At 34.6% G+C, this 11,835-nt stretch overlaps 3 protein-coding genes across 3 annotated transcripts in view; 1 reads left to right on the top strand and 2 right to left on the bottom strand.

Annotated features, from left to right (window-relative positions):
• The first annotated feature begins 1,866 nt into the window (after nt 1-1,866).
• On the top strand, nt 1,867-3,114 carry LOC125859154 (uncharacterized). The gene has a single exon (XM_049538864.1). It carries the CDS (start codon nt 1,867-1,869, stop codon nt 3,112-3,114), a length of 1,248 nt encoding a protein of 415 aa, XP_049394821.1.
• A 1,777-nt stretch (nt 3,115-4,891) lies between these two features.
• LOC125860506 (polyadenylate-binding protein RBP45-like) lies at nt 4,892-10,689 on the bottom strand. The gene is made up of 7 exons (XM_049540483.1): nt 10,272-10,689; nt 7,968-8,436; nt 6,037-6,092; nt 5,831-5,961; nt 5,638-5,737; nt 5,375-5,542; nt 4,892-5,255 (listed from the first exon to the last, which is right to left on the bottom strand). The coding sequence occupies exons 1-7, from the start codon at nt 10,572-10,574 to the stop codon at nt 5,253-5,255; spliced, it is 1,230 nt and encodes a 409-aa protein (XP_049396440.1). The 5' UTR covers nt 10,575-10,689; the 3' UTR covers nt 4,892-5,252.
• LOC125859153 (beta-glucosidase 46-like) overlaps nt 10,577-11,835 on the bottom strand; it is a 13,295-nt gene continuing 12,036 nt past the window's right edge. Inside the window, exon 12 of the mRNA XM_049538863.1 lies at nt 10,577-10,648. Within this exon, the coding sequence (XP_049394820.1) occupies nt 10,577-10,648 (72 nt within the window). The remainder of the gene's footprint in view (nt 10,649-11,835) is intronic.

Genomic DNA, 11,835 nt, shown 5'->3' with positions numbered 1-11,835 from the left:
GATAGAGTGTAGGTAAACATTATCTCTATCTTGTAAACAAGTAAAAAGTTGTTTTCAAATGTGTTTATCTTTTACAAGCCTTTTAAAAGAAATATGTTTGTTAATTATAAAAGGGTGTGTTTGATAAGAAGAAAATATTTTCCACCGCAAATATAATTTTTTTCTCAAAAAAGTAAGTGAGTTTCTTACTTATTTTTTAATATTTGGTAAGTAAGAAAGAAAATATTATTTCAAGAGAATTTATATGTTATCTAGCAAAATCCTTTGGAGGTGAGATGGGATGAGAAGTGGAGGTTCGGGGGATTGAGTGAGCAGAGAGGAGATAATAAACTTCGAATATCACTTGTGCAATTTGGTTTCCTTACTTTTATTAGGGATATTATTTTTCTCAATTTGAAGGACTTTATTTTCGTAGAGAGAATGTTTTCTAATAAATTTGATTAAGCAAACGTAGAAAAATGAAATAATATTTTTAGAACATTTTAAATTATTTTCTCTTTATTTGTTTGAAAAAATAATAGAACCTTCGCATAGTTTAAATGTGTAATTGAAACTTTGTCATAATTTAGAGTGATTCTTATCTTTTATTTTATCCCTAAATAAATTGAGTAACTTTTTCATTATAACAAATAGTTTGGTGACTTTAGTTCACTAAAATGAAAATTGAGATCATGAAAAAATCAACCCCAAAAAATAGGTGAGAAGAAAACTTCATTAGGAAAATAAAAGCAAGATCTTTATTTATTTTTGTATGAGCAATTGGTTTTAGATAAATCTCAATTCTTTTTGGAACAAAGAAGAAGGTAATTTCTAGTTTCTCATTCATAGATATTATATATTCATCAATTTCAAGAATTAACATTCAAATATGTATACTTGAATTAACATTTATCAGATCTATTGCAATTGTTTACGTGCATGTGAATTTTTGTGCTTGTATATATTTTTCTTGAGTCGAGGATTTATCAGAAATGATCTCTTTGTGTAAAAGGTAAGGTTTGCGTACACTTCACTTTTCCTTGACTCCACTTATGAGATCAGATTGTGGTAAGATTTTACACTCCACTTTTTCTTGACTCCACTTATAAGATCATATTGTGGTAAGATTTTACGTACAACCTTTTCTTGACTCCACTTATGAGATCAGTAGTGATAAGATTTTACGTACACTTCACTTTTTCTTGACTCCACTTATAAGATCTATTTTTGCTGTTGTTGTATAGATGGATTTATTTATTTTTCAGTTTTTTTTTATCACTTTATGGAAATCTTATGAGTAGTGATGATTCATTTTTTGTATCTTCTATTCAAGAGCTAAGAAACTATTGTCAAAAAATTGCCAATTAGATAATTTGAAGTGAAATTTATATACTGATGATGATCATGAAATTGAAGAAGAAATTCTTCAACAACAAAAAGAGGAGAGTGGAGACATCAAGAATCCCGGGGCGGAGCTAGAAGGCTATTAAGTAAAAATTCGATCGAACTCAATAGCTTTAGTTTAAATCAGTGTTTGTATACTCATTAAGTTCAAATCTTGGATCCATCATACAATCCACGGGAGAATCCCGAACTCGAACTCCATAAAGTTCAAATCTTGAATCCACTGCTAAGAAATCATATGAAGGAAACAATAAACAAAGGATTTGTCATCTCATTTGTCTTACAACTTTATCTGAATCCCTTAGATTATATGAAATGTGCTAAAATGAAGAGGTGAGGATTCAGATAGCCAACCTCAACTTGTTTAGAATCGAGACATAGTTATTGTCTTTGAATTTTTTTATCCTAGTGCATGTATTTGTGATACTTATCCATGATAGAAAACTAATGTCTTCTATTACATGTAAAGTGAAGGTTAACATAATGAATGATCAAACTAAACAACAAAATCCCTCTGCTCCAACAATCCTTCCAGCAAAACGAAGGCGCGGTCGCCCTCGGAAAGATGAAGGTCCAGCTAAAAGAGTGATCTTGCAGACTCCAACAACTCCAGCACCAGAAATCATGAGGCAAAAAGATATCACTACTGATGAAAACATGTTAGGACAAAGTGTTTCTGGTGTCATTGATGGGACTTTTGATGCAGGGTACTTCCTTTCTGTCAAACTTGGTAACAACGCCACCACGCTCCGCGGATTAATCTTTGAGCCGGGGCGATTTTCCCCCATAACAGCAGCAAATGACATTGCCCCACAAGTGAAAATGCATCACAGAAGCCAAGTTATAGCTCTACAAGATCAAGAAAATGGTAGTACTAATGAGCAGCTGAATGTGTCTCCAGAACAAGTTTTGTTGCCTTCTGATCATCCATTAGTACGTAACGATCAACGTGCTAATCCAGATGAAATGATCAAACATCAACCACAGTTTACCCCTTTATTAGAAAACCTTAGAATGGTTGAACAAGACGAGGTGATGGAGGTGTTTGAAGTCGCGAACCAATCAGGTTTCGAGTTAAATGCAGAACAAGGAAAATGTACCAATGGACAGAAGAGTACTCAGAGCCAACTTATAGACTCAATCTCAATAATTCAGCCAGGTACTCTTGTTTGTTCTGATCTCAACAGCTCAAACGACGAGATCCATCATAATAATGTTGTCGATGGATCACAAGAAATGGGATCGAATCAAAAACAGATCGAAGCTGAAGTGGAGAACAACAAGTCTAATCTTGAAACTTTAGTTCAGCCAACAGAGTTGGTTCATTGTGAACTAAAGAAACTCGAGATCCATCGAGCTCCTCCTATAGATGCTCAAACTCAACTCATTCCAACAATCAATCCAGAGCTTCAACTGAATGATTTGTCACAAAGTGGACAAGGGAATCAAGATTTTCAACCTCACCAAACTCCGTCATTCGTTGAACTCAACTTTCTAGCACAAGAAACAGTAGCAGCAGAAAGTGAAGTAAAGCCAAGTGATTCAATTCACAATGAACTACATTTTGTTGACATGCCTCAACATAATGTTACTAGTGACACTCAAGTTATGCCTCAAGAATCAATCAGTGAATCAGTGGACTTTACGATGGAAATGCGAAATTCTCCAAAGGAAAAACAAAGTACTGATGTTGGAACAAAAGTTGAGTTTGTAGGAAAGGAAGAAACTTAAAATGAAAGGGAATAAGCAAGTGATCTTAGGTTCACAATGAGTAGCACAGCCAGAAGGATCGTCCCGTTCCTATACAACTTATCACTAAAATACCTCTAGCTAAGTGATTATCTCGTAATAAACAAGAATTATCCGTCTTTCTGCTAAACATGATGGGTTGAAGTCAGAATTTATTAGAAGTTTCTTTACGAATGTCAACTGAGTATCGTAAGTAAGTTGCTCCATGTTGTTCACTCTTTTGATTACCATAGTCATTCTTTGATAAATGAATCATATGAGTTAGACTCAACAGAATTTGATCCTATCCTTATCTTTTTTTGTGTTAGAATGGAGTACTGAACTGCGAATTCTCTTTCTTCGTCCTCAGTTGAAATGTAACTTATTTTCATACTCATTTTTCACTTTTGAAGTTGTATTTAAATAGATTAAATCATGAGCATTGTACGAAATATTCTTTACGAAAAGTATAACGAAATACACCTCCATCTTCAATTCCAACTCCATAAATTTCAAATGAAGTGAAAAATATTTGGAATATATGGTCAAACATCTACTTATAGTGCCATGCCATCTAAAGCTATTATATGAACAAATAATGCAGAAAATACAATTTCTCTTTCAACATATATAAGTGGCATATAAATGGTGATTATCCATTTATAATTAACTTATTTTAAAAAGTATTTTAGGAGAGCAATAGTGTGTGTTTAATCAAATAAAAGCATTTTGAAGTGTCAAATATGCATATACGCTGTCACCCACTATTTATTAATTAGCAGAGTGACTCAAAGAAATTGGTTAAACACTTATTTCAATTACTAATTAAATTAATGTATATTTAAAATATGCGGATATAGATTAATATAGTTTAAATGTTTTATTTAACTTGACAATTTGTTTGAAATATTAAATTTCATCACATAATAATTTTGTTTTGTTTAAATTAATTTTTTAAAGAATATTTCAACACCCAAATTTATTTTATTTGATTTACATATTTATTATGCTTATGTAATGAATTATATACATCAGATACTAAAAAAAATTATAGATTCAGGCATCTTAACCTTAATGAAAACAATTAAAACCTTAGTAAATACTCAAATAAGTTATTTCAAAAGTATGACCAAAACAAAATATCCTCACTGTTTGAATTTGTATATCTTACTTTTATCTGAAATAGCATTTAATTATAGCAGATTTTTTAATCGGTCTAAAATAAACAATGTCAAATGTAAATACACTTAATCTTAAACTTATCACATACAAAGTTGAAATAAAAAAATTATCGTACAAGTAAAGAGACGTTTTTGAAAAAATATATTAAAAATAAGCAATTGAAACAAAAGTATTAGTTTACAACAATTATATACCCTAATAAAATCCCACAAGTGGAATCTACAAGGATAAGAATGCATATATAGACTGTACTACTACCTACCTCAGGGAGGTAGAGGTGTTCCCGAAAGACCCTCAATATAGTAGCAAATCCATGTACAATGAAGATAATAATTTTTAAAAACTTAGCAAAAAGCAGTGCAAAGAATATAAAAAGGGAAACAAGAACAACAAAACAGTGCGGATAACTAAAACACAATAAAGAGTACATGATAAATGCTTCAAAAGAAAGATTATCTAACCAGACAAAATAAATTCCAACATGAGTAATATTTTTCTTCCAATAAACTAATTCCTCAAGAATCAAACTATTTTTAATCAAAACACCATACCATTTTTTTGTAAAAGAAAGGTTAAATAAAAGCACCATAATTTAGAAACATAAATCATAGCAGATTACAATATACGTTTACCCGTTATGTATAACCTCTTTGTGCCTTAGAAAAACCAACTAGAACAAATATCCAAGTACCAAGTTGGACTCATGAAAAGTAAACATGAAGGAGCAAAAACCAAAAAGATCAAATAAAGAAACCAATGAAAAATAGCAGAAAGTAACTAATAAAAAGTAAGTGATGGTTGACCACAACCATAAATACTGATCTTCAAGAACCAGCCTACAGTAGTTTGTTTATCTTATAGTAAATCTGATGCAAACTTCGAATCCATGCCCCTCCCTTCTCTACATTGTTGCAGTACCGTGCTAGGAAGCTATCGATGACTCCTTTAACCAGCAGAGATCACTGCACAGCCACATTAGAATAGCAACAAGCATTAACAACATGTAATGAATTTATCAAGCTATTATCATCAGTAACTTGTAAAATTAATTCTTTAAGTTGTTGAAAGAGTATGGCAAAACCTGTGGTTGTTGCTGCTGTGGAGGGTAATTTCCATACCCAGCATAACCCCCATAATATAGATTTGGATCCTGAGTAGGTTGAGCATAACCATAGGCAGCGGCAGCAGCAGCATCATATCCAGCTGAATACCCATAATAACCACCATACTGGTTTGGGTCAGCCTGAGGCTGCACAACCCGAAGATGAAACATCGTGTATGTCATGCACTAAGATTAGCGTCAGAAACCAAAAAAATACTAATATTTATGCACTAACTATTAACCTGCTGCTTGTTGGAAGGGCTACGACCCCATGAAAGGCGGATAGTTTGTCCACCCAGCTGAGTTCCACTCAATGCTCGTAGAGCTTCCTCGGCACAACTTCTGCAATTACAAAACCAACCATGTTAGTTATCATTGAAGTCAAATTAACATTATTATTTTTGTCGAATTAAAATATGAACTTCAAAAGGGTACCTGTCAGCAAATTGAACAAAGCCACAACGTTTGCCTACTGGTATTTTCACATGAAGCAACTGCCCGTAATTTCCAAAAACCTGCCTTAGATGGTCATCTGTTACATTGGCATCCAAATTCCCAACGAATATCTGCAATCAATGTCAATTTCACATGAGTACAATTCAACAGAAAATTATAGTACTTCCATAAATAAATGTACTGACAGTTGTATTAGAAGGGTCATCCTCATTTTGAGTTCCATTGGTACTTTGATATGAAGCTGCAAATGAAAAAAACCATAGGTGAGGGTAGATGCAGATAACTTTTTTATCCATTTAAAAGAAATACTCCTAGTATTTATCAAGAAAATGGAAAGAGGTGGAAACGAAATTAAAAGCATGTGTACAATAAATCTTCAAACATGAGCAGGTAAAAAATCAAGTAGATTAGCACGGCTAAAAGCTTAAACATAATTTTTGTGCTGTGTTATAATACAAACAAGTTTGAGGATTGGTTACACCTGGTAGTTGAAAAGAACCCTATGGTATTTGGATTCAAGAGATAAGAAAGACACCCTGAGCTGTTGTTACTTCATAAATTATATGGGTTTCAACGACCCAACAGAAAAGTATCAGGTATGAATATTCAAGATCCATATTAACTAGTTTTAATGGACCCCCAACAACAAGCACACAAGATAAGTTGATATTCCAGATTACTTTTTAGGTTCAAAGTAAACAAAAAAAGGGACGCAAAAATGCTGATACAAAGAGTGAAAGAGCAGTTGATCAACAATAAAAATACTTATCAACAGGATTCAATATTGTGACATGACCAACCAAATCCTGTGATGTACTACCCCTAACATTGAACCAAAGCCCTTTGAGCTTATAACTATTGCCTAAAATTCTATCAGTATCACTAATATATAAATATAAATATGAAAATCATATTAACAAATCAATACCCCGTCCCAACACCATCATATAAATTGGCCAATTGCGAGATCATGTGGAGAGACTCCTCTAAACCAGCCTCAACATCCCTTAATAACTTGTTATAGAAATCAAACTATTGAAACTTCAAGAAAAAAATGAAAACAAAAAATTGTTCACTAGAATCTAAAAAATCTGAAAATGGCAATAAGCAAAACGAACATTGACATGGAATCAAGGTGTCCCCGTGGTTTGGGCTTGGGACTTCCATGTTGGAGGTCTCAAGTTTGAAACCCCTTGCCTGGTGCGGGGTCAAGCTTGTCGCACGATTTGTGGTCTGCGAACTATTGCATAGGAGCGGGGGTTTTACCCTATATGCACCCAAAGAATAGCAGCTGCGAGTTTCCCTTGCCATAAAAAAAGGGACATGTTATGGCTGCATTAGCGTATGAAGGTGAGTGGAAACAACCCAACTCTGTTGAGGAATTTTTGTACAAGTTGTAAAAAATAAAATGGCTGAAAAGTAAAGGAATGGATACAGGACCCAATTATATTTATTTAGGAATTGGGACTGAGAAAAGCTTAAGGAAACTGAAGATCAAAGTGACACTCATGGCAGGTTAACTAGATATAAAGAATAAAACGGCTGATATGTAGAGATAAATAAACTTAGAAAGCGTAGTGGAAAAAGGAAGAAACAGGAAAAATAAAAAAACTAATGCCACGAGGATCTGACATAATGGAAATTTTGCCACATTTAAATGAACTGACCTACACAACATCACGTCTTAAAAGTTACTCATTTCAGCGGTAACAAGCTCCAGGCTCCAAAATGATAGAGCCTCCGACCATTCACCCTGCTTCGAGACAATCGGAGTTTTATGAGATTTAATATTTCAAGGGATGTCTTTAATGAATGGAAGGAAAAGATGTTGAAAGCTGGTGCTAATTTTCAAGGAACGAGGGCAAACATAACAGCACTGTTTAACCCAGTGAGGTCAGAACAAACCAGCAATTGCCCCCAAAATAAACCAATATCAATATGATCATCAAGCCAACAAAACTCAAATTGTCAAAAGCACTAAATCGCAAATTTACAAGAGCACATGTTCAAAATCTAGGAATGCATATGTACTCAACTGCAAGCTAGATACATTCCTTAACAGCTCTAAAGGATACCTATGTAGACCAGTACAAGAAACAACGAGGTTGGAACATACCTTGCACCTGACCAGGTACACTCTTCTTGTTAGCTGCATGGCCTATCCGCATTGGCCTAGTGGAGCAGAACTTGCCATTCATCTCAGTCATAGCATGCAATTGCTCACTTTCATCGGCAAATTTAACAAACCCATAGCCCTTTGTGCGCCCAGTGACCCTATCAGTCACAACCTTTGCACCCTTGACTGAGGAGTAGTTGGCCCTGAATGTCTCCTGAAGCATATAGTCAGTGACATCAGCTGCCAAGTCCCCAACAAAAATTGTGTATTCAGGACCATTATCTGAACGTTTTTCACCCGAACCGAGTGATGCCCAGTTGAGTCTAAAGGGTTGCTCACTATTAGGCATCATGGAGCCATTATATGTTTGTAGGTTTCTTTCAGCAGCCGCATGACTAATAAACTCCACAAATCCATAACCCTCAGATTGTCCTGATTGCTTGTTGCGGATAACTTTAACAGAGGCCACCTGCATAAACAACAGTTTAGAAGACTCACAAAAACACCATAAATTTGAAGGGGGGAAAAGGAAAGGAAATTAAAATAGCAGAAACACAACACGCATAAGTCATGCACTGGAAAATGCAAGAATAAATGGAAAGAGAATACAAGAATATTTTGGCATACGTCTACAAATCATGTAACTGAAGAAAACATTTACACAATTACAATGCAAGCACAAATTTGCACTTTTCTATGGTAGGAGAGGCCGATGAAGCAAAAGGCAAGAGAACTTTACAACTAGCAATTATAGGACTTCAAAAGCTTCCACAAATCACCCCTGACATGGTCTACTAAGCATGACATTCCGTTACCAAACAAGATGAATGATTGTCAGATTGTAATAGTTTTAAAAAGAAAACAATAGAATAGTTTATGGAAGTGCTGGCTCTTCTCACAGTCGATCAAACACACTGCTGGTATTCACCAAAATGGTTTTTGGTTAAATACACCATTCAGTTCCTGTATGTTACCAAGAAACTATATGTTTCAGGTCAGGATATGTGCCTAACATCTCAACTTTACCATTTTCAAGAAAAAAATATCTGCGTAACATATCCAAAGTACCTAAAACCTATGGACTGGCCTTCTCACAAAGTTGAGATCATAACCAATGACCTCTAAGTATATGGGCTCAACCAAGAACCATGTTTGAGCCATGAGCCATAGCACGCTAAGTCAATCAAAAATGTTATCTAAACATCGAGTTGGTTGAGACCAAAGTCCCAATGTCTACAAACCCCACATAATATGAACTCAAGGCAAGAACACAAGTAAAACAGTTCAGACTTATGCCATCTAACCCTAGCAATCTCTTTCTACAAGCTAATTTTATCATCAGAGCAGCACTACCCAGAGAAATTAACTAATATGTTTCCCGCTTACATATATCATAGATGGAGACCTATCCATAAATGTAATACAACTCAATGAATTCAAACTAAACCTCGGTGCTAATTTTATTATCAGAGCAGCACTACCCAGAGAAATTAACTAATATGTTTCCCACACACATATATCATATATGGATACCTATCCATAAATGTAATTCAACTCAATGAATTCAAACTAATCCTCAGTGCTAATTTATCATCAGAGCAGCACTAACCAGAGAAATTAACTAATATGTTTCCCGCACACATATCATATATGGAGACCTATCCATAAATATAAATCAACTCAATGGTTTCAAACTAAACCTTGTGCTAATTTTATCATCAGAGCATCACTACGCAGAGAAAGTAACTAATAGGTTTACCACACAAATATATCATATATGGAGACCTATCCATTAATGTAATACAACTCAATGAATTCAAACTAAACCTCAGTGTAACATGTTCCTCGAATTACATTTAGAACACTAGGACAAAATACATCTATAGCACATGAAAGGAAAAAACAAATTCCGAAAATTAAAAATAACCAATCTTTCCAGTTGACACCTCATAGTTCTTAAAGCAAAACCTCAACAGCCACATATAAACATATCTAGATATCAGCATCAATGTGATTTCCTGCCGTATTTTTTTCAAATATTCGAAAAACTTGAAGGAAGTAGAACGGATACAGATCATTCATATAGCACAGTTAGGATAGAGGCCTAGTAACTGCTATAGAACGCGAAAAACTTGAAGCGTAACGCAAAAATTAGTAATTCTTAACGCAAAACCTCAAAAGCCACATATAAACATATCTAGATATCAGCATCAATGTGATTTCCTGCCGCCTAATATATAAACTGGAGAACTTGAAGGAAACAGAACGGATACCGATTATTCATATCCGAAACTTGAAGCGTACCTCTCCAGTGTGAGCAAAGCAGTTCTGGATGTACGGTTCATCCATCCAAAACTGTAGATCTCCGATCCACAAGCTCCGGATCTCATCGGAACTGGTCGGTTGAGCAGAAGCTGCCGCGGCGTTGTACTGAGGTTGTTGCTGTTGCTGTTGCTGTTGCTGGTAATAATAGGCCGATTGCTGCTGCGGAACCTGATACGCTGCCGGCTGCTGCTGAGCCATCCAATGTTGTTGCGGCTGTTGTTGGTACTGTTGTTGCGGTGGAGCCGCCATTGATTGTGGAACCATGGAATTCGCTGGTTGCATTCTTAGGGTTTCGGTGAGCGGATTAGAGAAGAAGGTTGACGACGGCGACGGCAGCGACGGTGGCGGCGGAAACCCTAGAGGGATTTGGTGAGAGAAAGAAAGGAGACAGAAGTATTACGTAATATATTTATTATGTAGTGCGATGCCACAAAAAAGGATATTACAATATGTGCCCTCGTGGCCTTTTTCGCCAAGAAAATCTCAAACTATATATAGAATTTCAATTCTTTATATTATTATATTATTTTCAAGTTTTTTTTTGGTACAAATAGGAAAATTATAAAAGGTGGTAATAAAATCTTGTATTTTTTTCGTGGAAGTAAATCTTTTTCATGTTTGTAACCTTCATTTGCCATAAATGCACACGTTTGCTTTTCTCCTGACGTGGATAGTGTTTCATTTGTTGATTTTCATGAGTAGGTATATGTAGTTTTCAATAATAGTCGTAGAAGGTGAAATTGTATGTCGTTTTGTTAAATAAGTTTGACAAAAAATAAACATGATAGTCTCAAGCTCAAACCATTGGGCCACTCCAAAGGGTCGATGATCCATAGTTTTATGGTGAGACTTGAAGTAGGTTTCGTTGATCATCTCTAAAAAAAAATCAGATAGTTGGGTGCATCAACTTTTTCTTTCACAGGAGAGGGGATAATACACTTTAAGGAGATTGTACTACTTAATCGATAGAAATACTAAAATAGAGGCTTGTTTTCACAAATGAAAGAAAATCTAAAACAGGTTAAAAACAAAAACAGAGTCTTCGATTTGTGTTATCAATTGTAATGACCCGAAAGGTCATTTCTAATAATTTTGAATAGTCATTTAACTATAGCTAATTAATTTATGGGTAATTTGTTTATTGTTAATAATAATGGGCAAAATCTGAAATATTAAAATAGGTTAATAGGAATTTTTACCTTTAGTACATAATTAATTTAAGAATAAAGAAAAGTGTTTGACAAGAGGAGTTGCGGTTCAGCGTCAATGAGAAAAGCGCCATACTGCTTCGGGTAAATTTCTCGCCAAATCCTCTAACTATGTAGTGATTCTAAGATAGATGTACACAAAACATATTGATTGGAGGCCAAAGGAATTGAACTTTCAAATTTATTTTCTTATTGAAGTTATATGGACAAGGGTTAGTGGACAATCACATCATACTAATTGACCAAGTAACGTGTTGCAGCTAATCATTGGGTAGATTTTGAAGATAAATGGGCTTATAAATCTCCATGTAATTCATTAGAAGGTTCTACCTTTG

The sequence above is a fragment of the Solanum stenotomum genome, chromosome 3 (assembly GCF_019186545.1).
Source record: "Solanum stenotomum isolate F172 chromosome 3, ASM1918654v1, whole genome shotgun sequence".
NCBI lineage: Eukaryota > Viridiplantae > Streptophyta > Magnoliopsida > Solanales > Solanaceae > Solanum > Solanum stenotomum.
Note: the sequence above shows the minus strand (reverse complement) of the source record. Positions and strands in the feature narration are given on the sequence as shown.